Raw genomic sequence first — 21,088 nt, 5'->3', positions numbered from 1 at the left:
TATAAGACGCCCTGCCCTTTTTCGTAAGTACATGCCTTTAATGCCGTAATATTTTGATGAAAATACAATTATTCTACCTGTCTTCATATTTATGACAAGTTTATGACCCTCAGCTAATTAACATTTCAGCAGGTGTAATAAGTTGTGATTACAGATAATCCCCTTATCGACATCGGATGGGTCATTAATCCGTTAATTAAACTTCATAATTGACCATAATTTATCAGATAATGGATACAATTTATTTATTCCATTATGTGCCCATGCTTTTGAAATGAATAAAGTGAATCTTAATAATGTGAGTGTGTCCAATGTAAGAATTACTGGTAATATTTTAATACATCATCATTATTTAAATCAATTCCTTTCTACTTTTACTATAATAAGTTCATATAATCTAATAAACCACCCTAATCTATATAATTTGAGTTAAAAAAATTTATTAAATATTTACATGTACTGGTGATCCAGAACTACCCATAGATACTCCCGACTCACTACTCTCTTCATCAAGCATATGCATGGAACGTAAGCCATCATTTAGCGCCATCTCACTTATGTTGTAATCAGTTAAATTTTCATTGTTAATGATATCAGGCAGTAGTTCTTCTACTTCTTTTAAGGATTCTGTTTGATTCATGGGACTACTATCATTGAGGAAAAGAAGATCGCCAGTCTCAAAATCACGCTGGTTTGTTAAGCCACAATCTGGATTTGAGGGTGTGAAATTACCATTTTGCTGGCAAGTACCTAATATGATAAAAATAAAATTATGTAAATGTTATAGGTTTATAGTGATTCATACAATATATGTGTATATTTTACAAGAGTATAATAATTTTTTAATAATTTGTAATTTTAGTCATAATCCAATATATTTTGTTTTCTAATTAAGAAGTAAAACATAGCCATAAATAAATATAATGACAAGTAATACACTGCCAAAATATTAATCTCTGATCATATTTTATTCTGCAGGCTTCATCTTTAATTCTTTCATTTGATAAACTTTAGTTTCAATTTCATATGATCTCCTAGGGTTCCTTTGCTAGTTCTCCATTAAAATTCTCAAGCTGCACAATTCTTTAGTTTTAATTTGTATAATTCCACCATACCTGAGTTGTCAAATGCATTGTAAGATGGATTCATGGAATTATTCATAGGTGGAACTGGCATTGAAGCATTCTGCAATAACACTGATGACTGGTTGTCTCCAGCTGTTGGCATGGTAATATTTTGTATCATGGCAGATGATTGGTTGTCTCTACCTGCTGCTGGTACTGACTGGATTAACTGCATAAGAGGTGATGATATATCTGTTTGGTTGTACATGCTAGCATTATGACCCATCATAGCATGCATACTTTGAGGCATACCACTGAACATATTTCCTGAATTATTCTGGGACAAATTTAGCATACTAACAATATCTTGCCATCGCTCCTCGAAACTTTCTCCCTGATTGTATGGATTTGTCTGTAAATAAATAATAATAAATACTTAGAACAAATGCTTTCCCAAAGACAAAATTTAATAAAAGAACAGAGGTTCCAATGTCCCCCACATTGCACATATTTTATCTGTCAAAGTCGCGCTGGGGACAAAAAAAGTATCTTATATCAAACATAGTTCAAAGTGACTTCAATGTATTTCAATTGTGTTAAAATATGGAAGAAGTATCACTGATTTTCTGAGGAATAGGTTTAGGTGACTCCTGTCAGACAGACATGTACACATTACAATGCTTCCAACATTCAAATACAGCTAATCTGTTACTCATAGTAACTGACATCTTCACTAGCCAAGGGTTACGATCCACTTCCCTCCTCTCCACCCTTGGCGGATTAAGATAGAATTTCGAAGACACAAGGTAATGATTTTCATTGGTTGCAGTTGAAATTCACTGCATCCAATCAAAAAGCACCTATATCATGATCACGTGTAAATGTAGAAAGTGTATGTAAACAATTGCCATGTGCTTATTGTGCAACAAGTCTTTACACTCCTAAACATACGACTATATTTAGTGACAATTTGAATGTTTTTAATCAACTAATAGAAGTTCCTGTGTATGTTTCTTGCACAAATGCATTAATGTCAACGTATATTTTCGTTTCCTGCTTTACCAAGTGTGTAGAATCTAGACGCTACCGTGTTTTTACCTCCAAATTGAAGAGTTCAAGTGCTACCATTGGTCAAGAATAATGTATTAGGAATGGGCGTGACTTTAATCTACCGATAGATGGCGCAACATTGTTATCACAAATGTTGGCTTAATCTGCCAAGGGAGGAGAGGAGGGAAGTGGATCGTAAACCTTGGCTAGCGAAGATGAGTAACTGAAAAACTGGCAAATTCATAAATTATAATCATTAATAATTTAATTGAAAATGAGGTCAAGGTTATCCACATTGCCTGTCCCATGTGAGATAGACATGGAGCCATTGCAATGATTTTATAGTTTAATATAGTTCACCAATTCACTCTATTAACAGAAAAGATAGCCTCATCACCACTAATCAAATGAACAATGAAAACAAGGTCAAGGGCACTAGTTCCCTGTGAGACAGATATTTACAAATTCCAATGATTTATATAGACCAAATATAATTAAACTACATTTAACAGCAACTAAAAAGATCACTTAATAATGAAAACATATGATGGTTTTGCTAAGTCACTGAACTATAAATATGAGGTAAATGCCGTTGGCATATGCCAGACAGAAACTTCAGACCAAAGGGTATTTGTAAACAAGACACATATTGCCTAGTTATTCTACCAATCAAAATTAAAGTTTAAACAAATAGTTAACACTGCTTCTCCCTAATTAGTATACATATTTCTTAAGTTTATTGTGTTGTGACGGGCAATGAAATAGTTGGTTATACAAAAATGCAATCTACAGCTGACCAACAGTTGTCAAAGGCAATGAAATAGTTGACCAACAGTTGTCAAAGGCAATGAAATAGTTGACCAACAGTTGTCAAAGGAAATGAAATAGTTGACCAACAGTTGTCAAAAGCAATGAAATAGCTGACCAACAGTTGTCAAAGGCAATGAAATAGTTGACAACAATTTACCTGATTATAACTTGTTTGTGGAATGAAATTTGTCATATTTTGCTGCTGTGGCTGTTGCTGCTGATCTACATTCTCATGAGGTATCCTAAGGGGCTGATACTGAGGCTCTACATGGGTTGGCATCATATATTCTCCTGAGGACTGTGGCATTTCACTCATCACAGGCATATTGTTTTCATAGGGCATATAGTTCTGAAATCAGAAGGCAATAACATTAAAGTTGTTGAAAGAAAACTCAATAAAAGCATGCTAATAAGGTAAGCACATGCAGGCACTGGTGTAACACAATGTCTATGGTAGTGTACAATATTTTCATTGGTAGCTGTGTGTTAATTTCCAAATTTTATCAGAGAGACAATCTAAAGATGCTAGAAGAACTGGTATAGTCAATGAGGTTGCTGTTAGAAAACCAAACAATTATCTATATCAAATAACTTATGATGGCACCAATACTTCTGATGTAGTTTATGTTTTCAGCAACATTTTACTTTTATGTAGAAAATGTTGCAGAATCCTTTGAAGATAAGGCAAAATCTATATTCTGATCCTCTATCTCCACTTCAAAGAATCTTTTTAATTAACAACAAACTCAGTAAGAAGAAAATAATGACAATTTCTAGTTTTAAATTGTTTTTGACACAAAAACATTACTCTGATTTCAGACTAGGTAGAAAATTTACCTAATTAATGATTTTGCTACAGGGAACCTTAAAACATGACCTTTTATCAGACTGGGAGTGGGTGCTTTATACCATGGAGAGAGCTACAGGAAACCTCAAAATGTGATCTTTTATCAGACTTAGACTAGGTGCTTTATACCATGGAGAGAGCTACATATACAGGAAAAGTTGAAACAATAAATATGTGTGTTCAAAATATTCTAATATAAAATTCTAACACTATTGATCTTTTACCTAACTTTTAACAAATCGCTCCATGTCTGGCATGTTTGAGTTTTCCTGCCAGTTTAAACTAGAACTTGGCAAACAGAGAGACATCTTATCCACTGTTTAACAGAGTATGTTCAATACAAAAAAAATAAGGAGATATGGTATGATTGCCAATGATCAGGGGTCATTGTACTTTTGCAACGATTTTTGAGAAAATTTCATAATTATAGTGTTGAAATGTTACAGATTCTCTAAAATAACAGACTTAATAGGAAGCTTTATGAGAGATATTAACTAGAGAAAATTGTGTTTTTCATTTCAATCTCAGTCAAACAATAATTGTTAAATGTTTAGTCATTCAATAGATCTATTATTTACAGTATAACCCAGCAACTGATCTATCTTGATTTTTTTTATTAAACATTGATGATGAAAAAAAACTCATCAAAGATACCAGGATTGAAATTTTGTACGCCAGTCGCACATTTCGTCTACAAAAGACTCATCAGTGATGCTCATGGTGTCATGGACAGATGAACATTGTCAGATGGACATGTACACCTTACAATCATAGACTGAGAAACTGACCTAATTAGGAAAAAATTCATTGATCAGTGAAAAAGAGTTGAAGGTAAACATAATTTAATTATCTTAATTTAATGCCCAGTCTTGACCTTAATTACATTTGTGATTGGATATTTAAAACTATTGCCTTCCAGAGAAAAGTCGTAAAATGTACATTCAAATAAGCCTCAACAGTAACCTCAAATAAAGAAGTCAATTTTTTAGATGCCTGCAAAGTCTACTTCATATTTTTTCTTTGGAAGACAATTGAAATTGCTTGATATATACATAATACAATAAAACTGCTTTTACATTCAATAAAAATGCATACATATATCAGTAGCAACATCAATACTTTTGTGTCAATACACACAAAATTACTGACAACAAAGGCTTTATAAATAGCAATCATTGTATGGAGCCACTCCCACTGTATTGATTAAATACTCTTTTATTAAACTTGTTTGGTTCTCTTTATATAGAGAGTGATATTTTATGGTTTGTATTTTCTAACAATAAACTGTTGTATTTCATACCATTGCACAATAACTATAAGATTGTTAATGGATACTATAGATATATCTCTAGGGTTTTATATTAGAATTTCAAAAGGACTTCATATTTTAACACCCTTATTTTCAACTATATGTAAGAGCTTCAAAAGCTCTGTACAGTGATGTCAAAACTTCTGATAGTACATACAGTTAATCAATTAATCAATTAATTTCTTTTCTTTGTCTATATGAGACAAGATGTAATAAAATGCTTCGCTGGGCGCAGCTTGATACGACCGCAGAGGTCGAACCCTGAACAGTATGGGCAAGTATGGACACAACATTCAAGCTTGATACAGCTCTGAATTTGGATTGTGATTAAATATTTGACACAGCATAGGTTTCTGACACAGAAAGAATGTGGTCTAAGAACTTCAATTTTTTTAATTTTCCTATTATGGTCCAATGTCCAAAATCAAAATACATGTTTAGATTCAGCATATCAAAGTACCCCAAGAATTCAATTTTTGTTGAAATCAAACTAAGTTTAATTTTGGACCCCAACTTGGACAAACTTGAAAACTGGTCCCATAATCAAAAATCTAAACACATGTTTAGATTCATCATATCAAAGTACCCCAAGAATTCAATTTTTGTTAAAATCAAACTAAGTTTAATTTTGGACCCTTTGGACCTTAATGTAGACCAATTTAAAAATGGGACCCAAAATTAAAAATCTAAAATCACGGTTAGATTTGGCATATCAAAGAACCCCAATAATTCAATTTTTGATGAAATCAAACAAAGTTTAATTTTGGACCCTTTTGAACTCAATATGAACCAATTTGATAGCGGGCCCACAAATAAAAAATCTAAATACATGGTAAGATTCAGCATATCAAAGAACCCCATATATTCAATTTTTGTTGAAATCAAACAAAGTTTAATTTTGGACCCCAATTTGGACCAACTTGAAAACTGGGCCAAAAATCTAAAATCTAAATACATGTTTAGATTCAGCATATCAAAGAACCCCAAGAATTCAATTTTTGTTAAAATCAAACTAAGTTTAATTTTGGACCCTTTTGACCTCAATGTGGACAAAGTTGATAACAGGGCCCAAAAATCAAAAATCTAAATACATGGTTAGATTCAGCATATCAAAGAACCCCATATATTCAATTTTTGTTGAAATCAAACAAAGTTTAATTTTGGACCCCAATTTGGACCAACTTGAAAACTGGGCCACAAATAAAAAATCTAAATACATGGTTAGATTCAGCATATCAAAGAACCCCATATATTCAATTTTTGTTGAAAACAAACAAAGTTTAATTTTGGACCCCAATTTGGACCAACTTGAAAACTGGGCCACAAATAAAAAATCTAAATACATGGTTAGATTCAGCATATCAATTAACCCCATATATTCAATTTTTGTTGAAATCAAACAAAGTTTAATTTTGGACCCCAATTTGGACCAACTTGAAAACTGGGCCAAAAATCAAAAATCTAAATACATGTTTAGATTCAGCATATCAAAGAACCCCATATATTCAATTTTTGTTAAAATCAAACAAAGTTTAATTTTGGACCCTTTGGACCTTAATGTAGACCAATTTGAAAACTGGACCCAAAATTAAAAATCTAAATACACGGTTAGATTCGGCATAACAAATAAATAAATGTGGTCAAAGATTTTACAAATATAATGCGCCATACTGTCCAATTAAAGATTACGTCTTGAAATTTTTCAATATTTGAAATTTGAAAAAAAAATAATATTTGAAGAATAATTCTTTTTAATTTCTGAAATCTGAAATGAGAAAAAATTGACCCCCCACAATTTCTTTAAACCCCCCCCCCCCCCTTTTTTTCCCCAAAAAATTCTTTCCCTCAAGATATGGTCATAATCTCAATTCAAATTTCCAATGGAGTTTGCAACCATAATTACCCATTTAAATTTACCATAGTGCTAACTTAATCTATTTTATAATAGAATTTAAAATATAGTGTCAAATCTTTCATATGGATTTTGTTGTAAAAAAAAAAGATGCAACATTTGCAGATATTTTTACTGGTCTTCCTTTATAAATATGCATTTCTTTAAACAAAATTTAAAAGCAGTGTAAGGGAAGTAACCAAAACGTTGTATTTGGATTACCTCCCTTACACTGTTTTAAATTATCTTAATTGTTCATTAACCATTACTTTATACATAATTTAAAAGCAGTGTAAGGGAGATAATTTCAATGATGTATTTGATTTATCTCCCTTACACTGCTTTAAATTATGTTTTGTACTAAAGTATTTGTCCATTAACCAGGACAACCTTGTTTTTCCCCCTTTTTTGCCCCTAATTCTTAAACGGTTTGAGCCATAACCCCCCAAAGCAAATCCTAACCATCCCTTTGTGATATGGAAACTTGTAGTATAATTTCAGAGAGATCGATACACCTTTCCACAGTTACTGTCTGGAAACTAGAAAATGCTTATTTTTGGCCCCTTTTTGGCCCCTAATTCCTTAACTGTTGGTACCATAACCCCCAAAATCAATCCCCACCTTCCTTTTGTGGTATTGAACCTTATGGTAAAATTTCATAGAGATCCATTCACTTAAACTAAAGTTAGAGTGCGAAAACTAATGCGTATTCGGACGACGACGCCGGACGACGACGACGACGCCAACGTCATACCAATATACGACCACAAAAATTTTTTTGCGGTCGTATAAAAATCTAAATACATGTTTAGATTCAGCATATCAAAGAACCCCATATATTCAATTTTTGTTGAAATCAAACAAAGTTTAAATACTGGACCCTATCTTGGACCAACTTGAAAACTGGGCCCATAATCAAAAAACTAAACACATGTTTAGATTCAGCAAATCAAAGAACCCCAAGAATTCAATTTTTGTCAAAATCAAACTAAGTTTAATTTTGGACCCTTTGGACCTCAATGTAGACCAATTTAAAAAACAGGACCCAAAATTAAAAACCTAAATACACGGTTAGATTTGGAATATCAAAGAACCCCAATAATTCAATTTTAGATGAAATCAAACAAAGTTTAATTTTGGACCCTTTTGACCTCAATATGAACCAATTAGATAACGGGGTCCACAAATAAAAAATCTAAATACATGGTTAGATTCAGCATATCAAAGAACCCCATATATTCAATTTTTGTTGAAATCAAACAAAGTTTAATTTTGGACCCCAATTTGGACCAACTTGAAAACTGGGCCAAAAATCAAAAATCTAAATACATGTTTAGATTCAGCATATCAAAGAACCTCATATATTCAATTTTTGCTAAAATCAAACAAAGTTTAATTTTGGACCCTTTGGACATTAATGTAGACCAATTTGAAAACTGGACCCAAAATTAAAAATCTAAATACACTGTTAGATTCGGCATAACAAATAAATAAATGTGATCAAAGATTTTACAAATCTAATGCGCCATACTGTGCAATTAAAGATTACTTCTTGAAATTTTTCAATATTTGAAATTTGAAAAAAAAATAATATTTGAAGAATAATTCTTTTTAATTTCTGAAATCTGAAATGAGAAAAAATTGGCCCCCCACAATTTCTTTTTATCCCCCCCTCCTTTTTCCCCCAAAAAAATTCTTTCCCTCAAGATATGGTCATAATCTCAATTCAAATTTCCAATGGAGTTGGCAACCATAATTACCCATTTAAATTTACCATAGTGCTAACTTAATCTATTTTATAATAGAATTAATAAAAATATAGTGTCAAATCTTTCATATGGATTTTTTTGTAAAAAAAAAAGATGAAAACATTTGCAGATATTTTTACTGGTCTTCCTTTATAAATATGCATTTCTTTAAACATAATTTAAAAGCAGTGTAAGGGAAGTAACCAAAACGTTGTATTTGGATTACCTCCCTTACACTGTTTTAGATTATCTTTATTGTTCATTAACCATTACTTTATACATAATTTAAAAGCAGTGTAAGGGAGATAATTTCAATGATGTATTTGATTTATCTCCCTTACACTGCTTTAAATTATGTTTTGTACTAAAGTATTTGTCCATTAACCAGGACAACCTTGTTTTCCCCCCTTTTTTGCCCCTAATTCCTAAACGGTTTGAGCCATAACCCCCCAAAGCAAATCCTAACCATCCCTTTGTGGTATGCCAACTTGTAGTATAATTTCAGAGAGATCCATACACCGTTCCACAGTTATTGTCTGGAAACTAGAAAATGCTCATTTTTGGCCCCTTTTTGGCCCCTAATTCCTTAACTGTTGGTACCATAACCCTCAAAATCAATCCCAACCTTCCTTTTGTGGTATTTAACCTTATGGTCAAATTTCAAAAAGATCCATTCACTTAAACTAAAGTTAGAGTGCGAAAACCAATATGTATTCGGACGACGACGCCGGACGACGACGACGACGACGACGACGACGCCAACGTCATACCAATATACGACCACAAAATTTTTTTGCGGTCGTATAAAAATAGTTCACTTCAATTGAACTTTTTATAAAGATTAAAAGATTGCTGACAAGTAACATTATACACCTTTCAGGACCCATTTTATGATCAAATCTGAGGGAAGTATCCTGAATTTGAGAAACTAACAATAATATTACATTTTGATCTACTTTTTGTTTCACATTAATAATTAACTAACCCTAAAAAAAAACAAATATAAAGCTATCTTAATGTCATCATAATGTTTTGTTGTGTGGATGATTTATGGTATAATTAAAGGTCTGTTGACAATTATAATGATGCAGTGTGTACTGACTTGGAACATACAGAACAAATAAAACACCTTATTGTTGCCAATTATGTATTATTATAAATATGTAACTATATATTTGATTGAATGCCAGTCAGATGTAATGATATTTTTTCTGTATAAAGTTACAAATGTTCCTTATTATAGAATGTAATTAACAAAAAATGAACAGTTACATACAATGTCTTCACATTTCTTACCATAATAAAAAGGTAAAAAAAAAAAAAAAAAACATTTTCAAGTAAAACTGACATTTCATCTCTACATAAAGAATAAACTATTCATACAATTTTGACATTTTAATCTTATAATTTGAATTTTCAAGGAGGAGAGAAACTTGTGGATGTTGATCAATTACTGTCACATGCTAGAGGAGACATGTCAATTCTTATTATCTTCTTTTTTCTTGGATTGAATGCTTGATTGGTGTTTAACGCCACATACAGCACTATTGCACAATTTCTTGCTGAGTTTTTATTGATGGAGGTAACCAGAGTGCCTGGAGAGAACCACTGACTTATTCTTGGATAATTCTGCTCAAATTTTTGCATATTAGGAGTGATAGAGAAATCAGTATCACACAGACTTTCATGAAAAAACCTTAAAAAATCGAGGAATGATCCAGCTATATAAGAGAATGGATAAGTAATCTTATATGGGGTTACAACACAACATAATTTATATATATAATAAGCTTATTTAGCAAGATCATTGTATCTTTTCTTATTCTACACTTCCTCTAAAGTAAAATTCATTACTTACACACCATATATCTACATTGAGTTTACATCTTCGTTAAAAGAACATTTACCTGGTATTGACTATTCTGTACATTTTGCTGCTGTGGGACTTGCTGCAGTTGTTGAGAAGTCTGAGGGGGTGGAGGAATTCTATTTCTTCCACCTACAGGCACCCATTCACCTTAAATCAGAAAAAAAACATTGCACGACTCTAAGCCTTATTTTGTTCCAAACAAAAAATAAAGCAATAACTAATAAAATGCTCCGCTTGATACGACCGCAGAGGTCGAACCCTGAACAGTTGGGGCAAGTATGGACACAACATTCAAGCTTGATACAGCACTGAATTTGGATTGTGATTAAATATTTGACACAGCATAGGTTTCTGACACAGAATGAATGTGGTCTAAGAACTTAAATTTTTTTAATTTACCTATTCAAACCATATCATTATTATTTGCTTTTATATATAAATCAGAAATAACCAATTTAAAATGGAAAATTTTAAAGAAAAAAAAAATCCCTCCACTAAATTTTTTGAACCCCCTTATGATTCATCACCCCCAAACTCAATCCCAGCCTTCCCTATGTGGTATGGTACCTTGCAGTACAATTTCAGAGAGATCCATACACTTGAACACAAGTTATTGTCTGGAAACTAGAAAAATGCTTGTTTTAAGGCCCCTTTTTGGCCCCAAATTCCTAAATGTTTAGGGCAATTACCCCCAAACTCAAACCCAGCTTTCTTTTTGTGATATGGAACCTTGTAGTACAATTTCATAAAGATCCATATACTTACACACAAGTTATTGTCCTGAAACTAGAAAAATGCTTGTTTTTTGCCCCTTTTTGGCCCCTAATTCCTAACATTTTGAGGCCAGTATCCCCAAAATCAATCCCAGCATTCCCTTTGTGGTATGGTACCTTGCAGTACAATTTCAGAGAGATCCATACACTTGAACACAAGTTATTGTCTGGAAACTAGAAAAATGCTTGTTTTTAGGCCCCTTTTTGGCCCCAAATTCCTAAACATTAAGGGCAATTACCCCAAACTCAAACCCAGCTTTCCTTTTGTGATATGGAACCTTGTAGTACAATTTCATGAAGATCCATACACTTACACACAAGTTATTGTCCTGAAACTAGAAAAATGCTTGTTTTTTGCCCCTTTTTTGCCCCTAATTTCTAAAATTTTGAGGCAATTACCCCCAAAATCAATCCCAGCATTCCCTTTGTGGTATGGTACCTTGCAGTACAATTTCAGAGCGATCCATACACTTGAACAGAAGTTATTGTCTGGAAACTAGAAAAATGCTATTTTTGGCCCCTTTTTCCTAAACGTTTAGGGCAATTACCCCCAAACTCAATTCCAGCTTTCCCTTTGTGATATGGAACCATGTAGTTCAATTTCAGAAAAATCCATATACTTACACACAAGTTATTATCATGAAACTAGAAAAATGCTTGTTTTTTGCCCCTTTTTTGGCCCCTAATTCCTAAAATTTTGCGGCAATTACCCCCAAAATCAATCCCAGCATTCCCTTTGTGATATAGAACCTTGTGGTACAATGTCAGAGAGATCCATACACTAACACACAAGTTCTGTCTGGAAGTTACAAAAATGCTTATTTTTGGCCCCTTTTTGGCCCCTAATTCCTTAACTGTTGGTACCATAACCCCCAAAATCAATCCCAACCTTCCTTTTGTGGTATTGAACCTTATGGTAACATTTCATGGAGATCCATTCACTTAAACTAAAGTTAGAGTGCGAAAACCAATGTGTCTTCGGACGACGACGCCGGACGACGACGCCAACGTCATACCAATATACGACCAAAAAATTTTTAGTTTTTGCGGTCGTATAAAAATTGTACAAGAAAATAGTTTTGTCTTTTGGATAACAAAACATAACTAGAATGGTTAAAGTGATGCCACCAAAATTCAAACTTGATTTGTGTTTTGTGGTAATAAGCATTGAGTGTAAGTTTCATAACATTTGGTTGAGGCAAACTAAAGTTAGAGAACGGAAACCAACTATGGGACGTACGTACGGACGTACAGACTGACAAGGGTAAAACTTAATGCCCTCTCCACTACGGCGGGGGCATAATAAGATATCTTTGTACATGTACTGTAAATCAACTCTTGGGGTTAATCACTAACACGCGAATCATTTAAACTCTACCTTAAACACTGATGCAGGTTAACAGAAAATAATGAACAGATTAAAGGTAAATATTGTAAAATAAATTTTTTTGTAGGACATGCTAAGAAATTAAAAAAAAAAAAATAATTTTTTCAAGAAATGTCCAGCATTAGAATGTTTACATAGTAAATATAAAGTTCTTGCTCATAAATGGTCATCTACTGTATATCAAGAAATACTTTGTTATGTTCACAGTTAGAATTTTACAGTAAAATATAATTCCCATGTAACATTTCACTATTAATTCAAATGCATTGTACAAGGCCATGTAATGCAAACAATGAACACAGCAAAGAGTTATCTGCCCTTTTAATGCCAGGACCATGAGCAAAACCGGACGTGAAAAATAACTTGATATGCATTATGAATGCAGTTTGTATCATGTTGGACTAGGAGTTCAAAAGGGTATACATGTATGAGTACACATAATGAAGCAACATTCCTGACAAGGACCTATTATTATATTCTGGGTCAATTGATTTCAAGAACATAAATTGATTTTCCCTTTGCAATTACTAAACATAAATCCAAGTATGCTGTGCTCCAGATAATTTCCTTTGCTCAATCTAATCAATTTTCACAACATAAATGTTTCATATTAAATATTCTGTTTACTTAACTTACTTGACAAGATCTTATCAATCTGAATTGTTTAGCAATAAATTTTAATTAAGATCACATATAATGTATAAGTTTTCTCCCACAGCTCATACAACTATATTTCAGAATTTTTAACTATGATCAACAAGCTCATGTATAGTTTAACATACACATTAATTATAGTTGTCTACCTTTGGCATTTCAGCATCAAGGTATATAATTATAAGGTCTTCTGTAAGAGGAGACCAAAGGATCATTCATATAATATGTAATATCATACACAGTGTAAGGTTTGGTAAGCTTAGAAATAAATCATAAAAGTATAATACTAATTGCAGAATAAATTTATCAATATCAATTAAATTATTAATTCAAAAAACAATAAATTACATGTTGTGACTTAAAAACATGGCATAAAAAAGCTTTTACTGATCTAAGGTCCCAATTCGGCTCTAAATTGTATGTCAATTATTTCAAGATGAAATATGTTTTAAAGTGATGCATACACATATATGAGAAAGTGAAATAAAACAGTTTCTGAAAATCTTTTCTTATTTAAATTGACCTCTAACATTCGTAGAAAATTAGATTTTGGTTAAAGTTGGAAAAATCTTCCCAATTTCAACCAGTTTTGATGTCATATAAGGAAGGCTTATATATGTACATTTTGAAAGGAAAGTCCTATTTCCTATGTAGTTGTTATTAAATGGCCATTCAATCCTAATTTGAAATTTTACCTTAAAATAGGGACCATATTGCCAATATTACATACCAGTTTCTCCATCTCTAGTAAAATTCTCTGATCTCCATTGCTGTTCCTGCTGCCGGCGCTGTTCTTCAAGTTTTATTCTCACCAATTCTTCCTCTTTTTTCTGTGAAAGAAAAAGGAGTTGATGAATGAATAGTAACTTTTTGTTTTAAATATCATCCACACTTATAGTATGCATCTTTGGATCAAAGAAAATATGATTACTTTCCATTAGGTCAACAGAATGTCTCCCTGTTTAGCATAAAGGCATTTATATATGCTGTTAATATGGTCAAATTAAGACTAACATCAGTAATATTGATAGCTTAATAATTACCATTCCTATCAGGTTTAAGTTTTTCAATCTAGCTGAACATGAAAATCTTCGAAAATGGTGAAACATATCACATTCTACAGCCATTCTGAATGACACTTACTTTGATTTGTTCTTTTTGTATCTCTATCTCTCGTTCTCTCTCTAGCTCTTTCCTTAGGTTGATGTCGAACACCTCCTTTCCTATCCCGAGATCTATATCCTGTCTCCATAGTACCTCAATGAGATCAAGATCCTGGAAAATACAAATATAATAGAAAAAATAACCCACATCCTACAAACACAGGAAATGAAAGATAATGTCGTGCTTGATGAAAACACATGAACCAATATACATGTATATAAATATATTAATATAATAAACTTGTACTTAAATAATTACTCTAAACATTAATTTTTCTATTTTTGGAAACCTCAAGCACACTGGCTTAATTAGTACAAATGTACCCTAAACATTCTAGTATCTGCATCCATTTCAAATTGACTAATAGTAAATTTCTGTTCCCTTTTTCTTAAATCAGTTTTTTGACACATTTTGAAGATATGAAATACAAGTTTTTATACTGTAGAGTGATATACATTACTATTGTCTAGTTTGTATTATGTAATCCAACAGTAAAATAACAATAAATATTCTTCTCAATTACAGTTTGTGTTTTATATTAAGTTTCATTTCTATAGAATCTATAAATTCAACACCATATGATAATGTTTATTTGTTACTGCAACATTTGATATGAACACCTGCAAAATTATAAGGAGAAAATTTTCAAGATAGAGCATTACCAATAGTATTGAATTCATCTTTATTTTTTTGTACAATCAACATTTTTCTTTGAAATGTTCACAAACAAAAAGCTAACTAGACAAAGTGATGCCCCCGCACTCCACTCTGAAGTAACTGTATTATAACAAAGTTAATGTGGGACTTTCTTTGAGATATTATTGTGTCTGGGAGACACAAATGATGCCCCCGCAGATACAGTGTTATCTTATAATACACAAAGTTGTATATGAGAGCACAGAGGTCCATGGTTCACTGTAGGAGGAGTTATCTGGAAACCCTTCGAACCTCTTATGCAAGTATATACTCCAGAAAATGACAAAGTTCAACTATCTCCCAAAAGAGCAAACAATAATAAAAATTAAAACCCTGACCATATGTACACCTTCAATATATGTACAAACAGCCAGCAACGTGAAAACTTCCTAGCATTCAAACTGTAGGAGGAGTTATCCAGAAAAACTATGCACCTCTTATGCAAGTATATACTCCAGGAAATGACAAAGTTCAACTATCTCCAAAAAGAGCAAATATTAATAAAAATCAAAACCCTGACATCATGTTCACCTTCAATATATGTACAAACAGCCAGCAAAGTGAAAACTTCCTAGCATTCAAACTGTACGGAGGAGATCCGGAAACACTATGCACCTCTTATGCAAGTAAATACTCCAGAAAATGACAAAGTTCAAATATCTCCCAAAAGAGCAAATATTAATAAAAATCAAAACCCTGACCACATGCACACCTTCAATAAATGTACAAACAGCCAGCAAAGTGAAAACTTCCGAGCATTCAAACTGTAGGAGTTATCTGGAAACGCTTTGCATCTCTTATGCAAGTATATACTCCAAAAATTACAAAGTTCAACTGTCTCCCAAAAGAGCAAATATCAATAAAAATCAAAACCCTGACCACATGCACACCTTCAATATATGTACAAACAGCCAGCAATGTGAAAACTTCCTAACATTCAAACTGTAGGAGGAGTTATGTGGAATAGCTATATACACATAATGGGACGGACGGACAGGGGTAAAACAACAAGACCCCCAACTTTCAGTTGCGGGGGCATAAAAAACAAAAAAAAGTTCCACCCACTAAAACCAAGCAACTTTTTGGGGAGATCCATGTAAATATGTAGACATCTGAAACCTGCAAGACCATAGGTATGATATTGACAATTTAATATGAAATAAACAAAAACAAAATGAGGAAATATCAATGAGACAACAACCAAAAACAGGAGTGTGCAGGCTGAAATGGCTTGCCAGCTTTACTGATGATTGGATTTCTTTGTTGCATGGCATTACTACAAGTATAACAGAAACTTAAAGTTAACCAATGAACCATGAAAATTAGTTCATGGGCAGATGAACCCTGCTAGATAGACATGTACAACTTGCAATCATTCCTTACACCAAATATAAATGACCTACTGCTTATATCATCTGAGATATGGACCTAACACAACAGCTATACAAAGCCTATCCGAAAACATATATCTACTCAACATTCACTTAGTACATGTATATGCTTAAAGTAAATTTATATCATATAAGTAAAATTTATAACATAATACAATTTCCATTATGGAACTAGATTTGCAGATGATAAAAAAGTCTTTCTATTTGCAAAACAGATAGAAAAGTCTTGATATACTTGTAAGTGTACTGAAACCATTTTATAAACCAATTAATTACAACCTAAGGAAAAATGAATTACTAATTAATCTATCAACTTTAATCCTCCTCCAAATGTTATACGACCATCATCCAAATGAAATACCACTGATCTTTTTTCTAACTGTACCCTTGTTAAGTTACCATTACATCAAAACAAAATTGTCTACCTGTATGAAGTAACAAAGGCTTCTTGTCATGGAACAATAAGTTTGAATCAAATATGTGTTCAGGTAAGTAGGTGTATGACCTCAATTACAAAGCTCTAACCTGACCCGCAGTGTCACAGCCCCAGGACACCAAATCAAGTTCCGTCACTGAAGCCTGACTAATTGAATCAATTTGATGGCGCCTTGGATAAAGCTAGTAAATACCCTCTTAATTCCTTTCAAAATAAAAATATTTTTTCAAGTGTTTTACTTTTGTTAGTACATAAGCAAATGTTGAACATATGATTATTCAAGTACAGTCCAAGTATATCTTTAATATGCTTCTACAACTGATAATATTTAATAAAAAAACAAACTATAAAGTAAAGTACTGTACATCAACTTATTTGTTCTTTATTACCAATAAAATGTCACACACCTAACAATTATTTAAAAAATTGTGTTTTCCTTAAATTTCATTACATATGAACACAATTGTAAATGAAATATGAGAGGAAGTTACTAACAAGTGAGTCACTTTTTGTGGTTGTCACCATAGAAACTGAGTTATTATGCATGGAGGTGGATGGAAAAACCTTTAAAAGTAAATAAACATAATATTAAGGTTCACCTGGCAGTTACAAAATATTTGAATATTAACAACCATCTCCCTTTTGTCTGTTTCAAGGTAGTTTGTCAACACTGTGGTCTCACACTTTTATTATTTAAACACTGATAATCAGTGAGAAAAAAAATCTTAAATTACCTGATTTGGTGAAATAAGTACATGAAAGTTACAAATACAGGTTTATAAGCAAGATTCAATGATTATAGCACCTCTAAAAAATTTAAATATGAATAATTTTTTAAGTAGTGTGACCACTTATTTCAGACAACAAAATTTTCTGGTAAGCATTAGAAATTATTATCCTAAAAAAAATAATTTCATCATAAACATTAATTTTCTTCTATTAAACTAAAATGACAATCCAAGTAAGTAGAAGCATATAGGAATTTGGCATAAAACATGAAAGTTCATAATAATGCCATGCAATAATGACAGTTTCCAGAGTGTCAGTTACTTAGACTTGAATTGGACTCTAAAATTATAATTTGATACACCATCAGGGTGGATGGAGGGATTTGTGTTTTAATGCCCAATGCCACATATAACATGCATATCAGGATGAATAACATGTGATACGAATATCAACACACCTTTGTACTAAACTAGAAAGCTGAACTGGTTTTTAACATGCTACATTTATAGTTCACAAAGGAAAGAGTCTACAGGAAGACATATTACCTGACAAGTACACATTATTCTTGATTTTTCCATGACTTTCACATTTTTGTGAATTTCAAAGATATAACTAATAAATTCCAGGTTTTCAAGGTATGGTGGGAACCGTCAGCATTATAACTGAAGTCAGGAGTGACCTCCTTAATTGATCATATCTAATACATGATAATTTCCATGGAGCGTTTTTAATAATCCTTAGTTAGAACTCATAACCTTGATGAGACTCCCTTGATACTAAATAGTTGCATCTTTGAACTCTTCAGTTTTACATAATAGTGATCAGACGAGCTTGATTTTAAGGAGTGTAGGTTTCATGAGGTGATATTAGTGAGAACCTTGGCAATGAATTTCAGGGAAGAAAGTAGTCTGTGATCCAGTTTAGGATGTTGGTTTAGTACCAAGCAGAGTTGAAATTCACATAAACATGTTATCATCCTGATATGCATGTAATATATGCAAATGGGCATTTTTGTCATTTTGGGTCAAAATGCAGGAAAAAACAATATCAGTGCAATAACTCATTATTTTTAAAATCTTTGTGTCAAAATAGTTTTTGAATTAACTTTTTAAACATGGCTAAAAGATGGGATAAAGTCTCAAATGGTCAGGTTGCAATATTTGTGACTAATCAATGTAGAATCTTTACAATGTAGTTGTAATAAAATGAAGGAGAAGAATATTTTTTCTTAAATATCTAACAAAATGAAGAACAGAAGAAAGAGTGTCGTAACTTTGATATACAGCTATTTTCAATATTTAGTATGCACATATTAGAAAAATACATATTAAAGGTGAAGTTACAAAATAAAACAATAGTCAAACAATAGTGGAAACTAGTAACTGACAGATTACACACTCTTTCATAAATTTTGCTGAAAAATTACTAAGTTCCCAAGTCTGGAAAAATGAGAAAAAAATTCCTCAAACAACTCCATTATAGCAGGAACACAACTTCAACATATGTGCAATCTTCATGTGAAGTTTCAGGGATCTACCCAGTAGGTTGAAAACTGTAGGAAACTTGTACCCTCTTTCATAAATTTGGCAGAAATAAGACTAAGTTCCCAAGTCTGGAGAAAAAAGAAAACTCCTCAAACAATTCAATAATAGCAGGTGCAAAACTTCTACATATGTCCATCTTCCTGTGAAATTTCAGAGATCTGTAGGCGAATTTAGTAGATAAGATAAAATAAGGTACCCACTTTTCCCTGCCCATCCATCCATCATCACCATACTATAAGCCAGTTTTGAACTTTGTCCAACCCAGTCAAAAAGGATAACAGGAATTACCCCCAAAATTTACAGCACATCAGACCAGTCCCCCAACACCAGACTCAACTGAAAAATTAGTAACTTTTTTCCAATCATTCTAACAAAGGATGGATGTGATAAGATAATGTATGGTTTTCCAAAAGTTTGGGGCTTATTAGAATCGGCTTCATTCTTTTTCTTTTTAGGATTTTACAGTGGATAGCATTCAAAAATGTTATTTAACACTACAAAATACATTTTTAAAGAACAGTCATGAAGAAAGCTTCCTATATAACAAATCCAAGGAAAATTTATCTATTAAATGTGTTTCTCAAAACTTCAAACTTTGGACTCCATTTTGTTTGATTTACTTGTAGAAGAATAATATTTGAGAAACTTCAACACATTATGTTGATTTGTGTACTTGAAAACTCTATTTTCTGTATGAAAAACGATAAGATCTAGTCAATACCATTTAATGTAAATCAAACAAAAGCTCTGCATATTATATAACCTGAAACTTAAATGGGTTTCTTCTCTCAAGGTTCTCAGCAGGGTAACTGGATAGAAAATGTTGGAAACAAGGGAATGTAGTCTATACTTTGCTGTTGAACATATTTTATCAGACAGATTATAATATGCAAAATACTTGAGAAAACTTAGAACATCTTAAATTATTTCACGATCTTATCTTGACACATTTACTCTATAAAATTTCAAATCAGTCTACCTTATGTGCACATATACATGTAAAAAATGTATTGTATTTTTTTTTTGCACAAAATCTTTTGTTTTGTTTTCAAAGACTACTATATACCCTGTACTCTTTAAAATCAAGTTTTGGAAGTCTTGGAATTTAGAAAACAATACTTTTTAAAAAAAAATTTGCCTCCTTTTATGGAAGTTTGAAAGAGATTTGCCTTATATTTATTTGAACAATAGAAAATGAGATTTGAAAAGGGCACTTGGATAGTTTTCAAGATAACAGGCAAAATTGCAAAAATTGTCATTTAAGAGGAAGAACTACAATAAGGAGTCGACTGACAATTTCGGCCATGTTAACTTATTTGTTGATCTTATCTTGCAATCATTTTTGACATTTAATGTGTCTATCTATGTATTATTATTTTTAAGATATTAGACAAAAATGCAAAAAATGGGTAAAAATTACTCCAATAAAGAGTCAGACGGACTATTTCAGCCATTAAAGTTCTTTGTGGATCTCATCTTGCTGATCATTTTGGCTAATTTGAGTTTCTATCTATCTATTACAGATTTTAAGATAATAGACAAAAATGCAAAAAATTGGTAAAAATCATCATTAAAGGACAAACATTTTGGCTCTGTTGTCTTATTTGTAGATCTTGTCTTGCTGATCATTTTTGCTATTGAATTGTTTCTGATCTGTATCTACATAATAGACAAAAACATTAAAAATAAATGGGGAATGTGTCCATGGGACACAGATGATGCCCC

The 21,088-nt window shown here is 32.1% G+C and overlaps 2 protein-coding genes across 6 annotated transcripts in view; one reads left to right on the top strand and one right to left on the bottom strand.

The window, feature by feature from the left end:
* The window catches only part of LOC127728681 (serine/threonine-protein kinase 11-interacting protein-like), a 480,863-nt gene that overhangs the window by 356,845 nt on the left and 102,930 nt on the right, over window positions 1-21,088 (top strand). The window lies entirely within an intron of this gene.
* The window catches only part of LOC127728688 (nuclear factor erythroid 2-related factor 2-like), a 35,628-nt gene that overhangs the window by 5,486 nt on the left and 9,054 nt on the right, over window positions 1-21,088 (bottom strand). For both annotated transcript variants that reach the window (XM_052236301.1, XM_052236299.1), the window contains exons 2-7: window positions 14,547-14,678; window positions 14,134-14,233; window positions 10,627-10,736; window positions 3,082-3,273; window positions 1,116-1,476; window positions 455-750 (exon numbers count right to left, since the gene is read on the bottom strand). In XM_052236301.1, the coding sequence (XP_052092261.1) occupies window positions 455-750; window positions 1,116-1,476; window positions 3,082-3,273; window positions 10,627-10,736; window positions 14,134-14,233; window positions 14,547-14,678 (1,191 nt within the window). The remainder of the gene's footprint in view (window positions 1-454; window positions 751-1,115; window positions 1,477-3,081; window positions 3,274-10,626; window positions 10,737-14,133; window positions 14,234-14,546; window positions 14,679-21,088) is intronic.

Source organism: Mytilus californianus, unplaced genomic scaffold (genome assembly GCF_021869535.1).
Source record: "Mytilus californianus isolate M0D057914Y unplaced genomic scaffold, xbMytCali1.0.p SCAF_2, whole genome shotgun sequence".
NCBI classification, from domain to species: Eukaryota; Metazoa; Mollusca; class Bivalvia; order Mytilida; family Mytilidae; genus Mytilus; species Mytilus californianus.
Note: the sequence above shows the minus strand (reverse complement) of the source record. Positions and strands in the feature narration are given on the sequence as shown.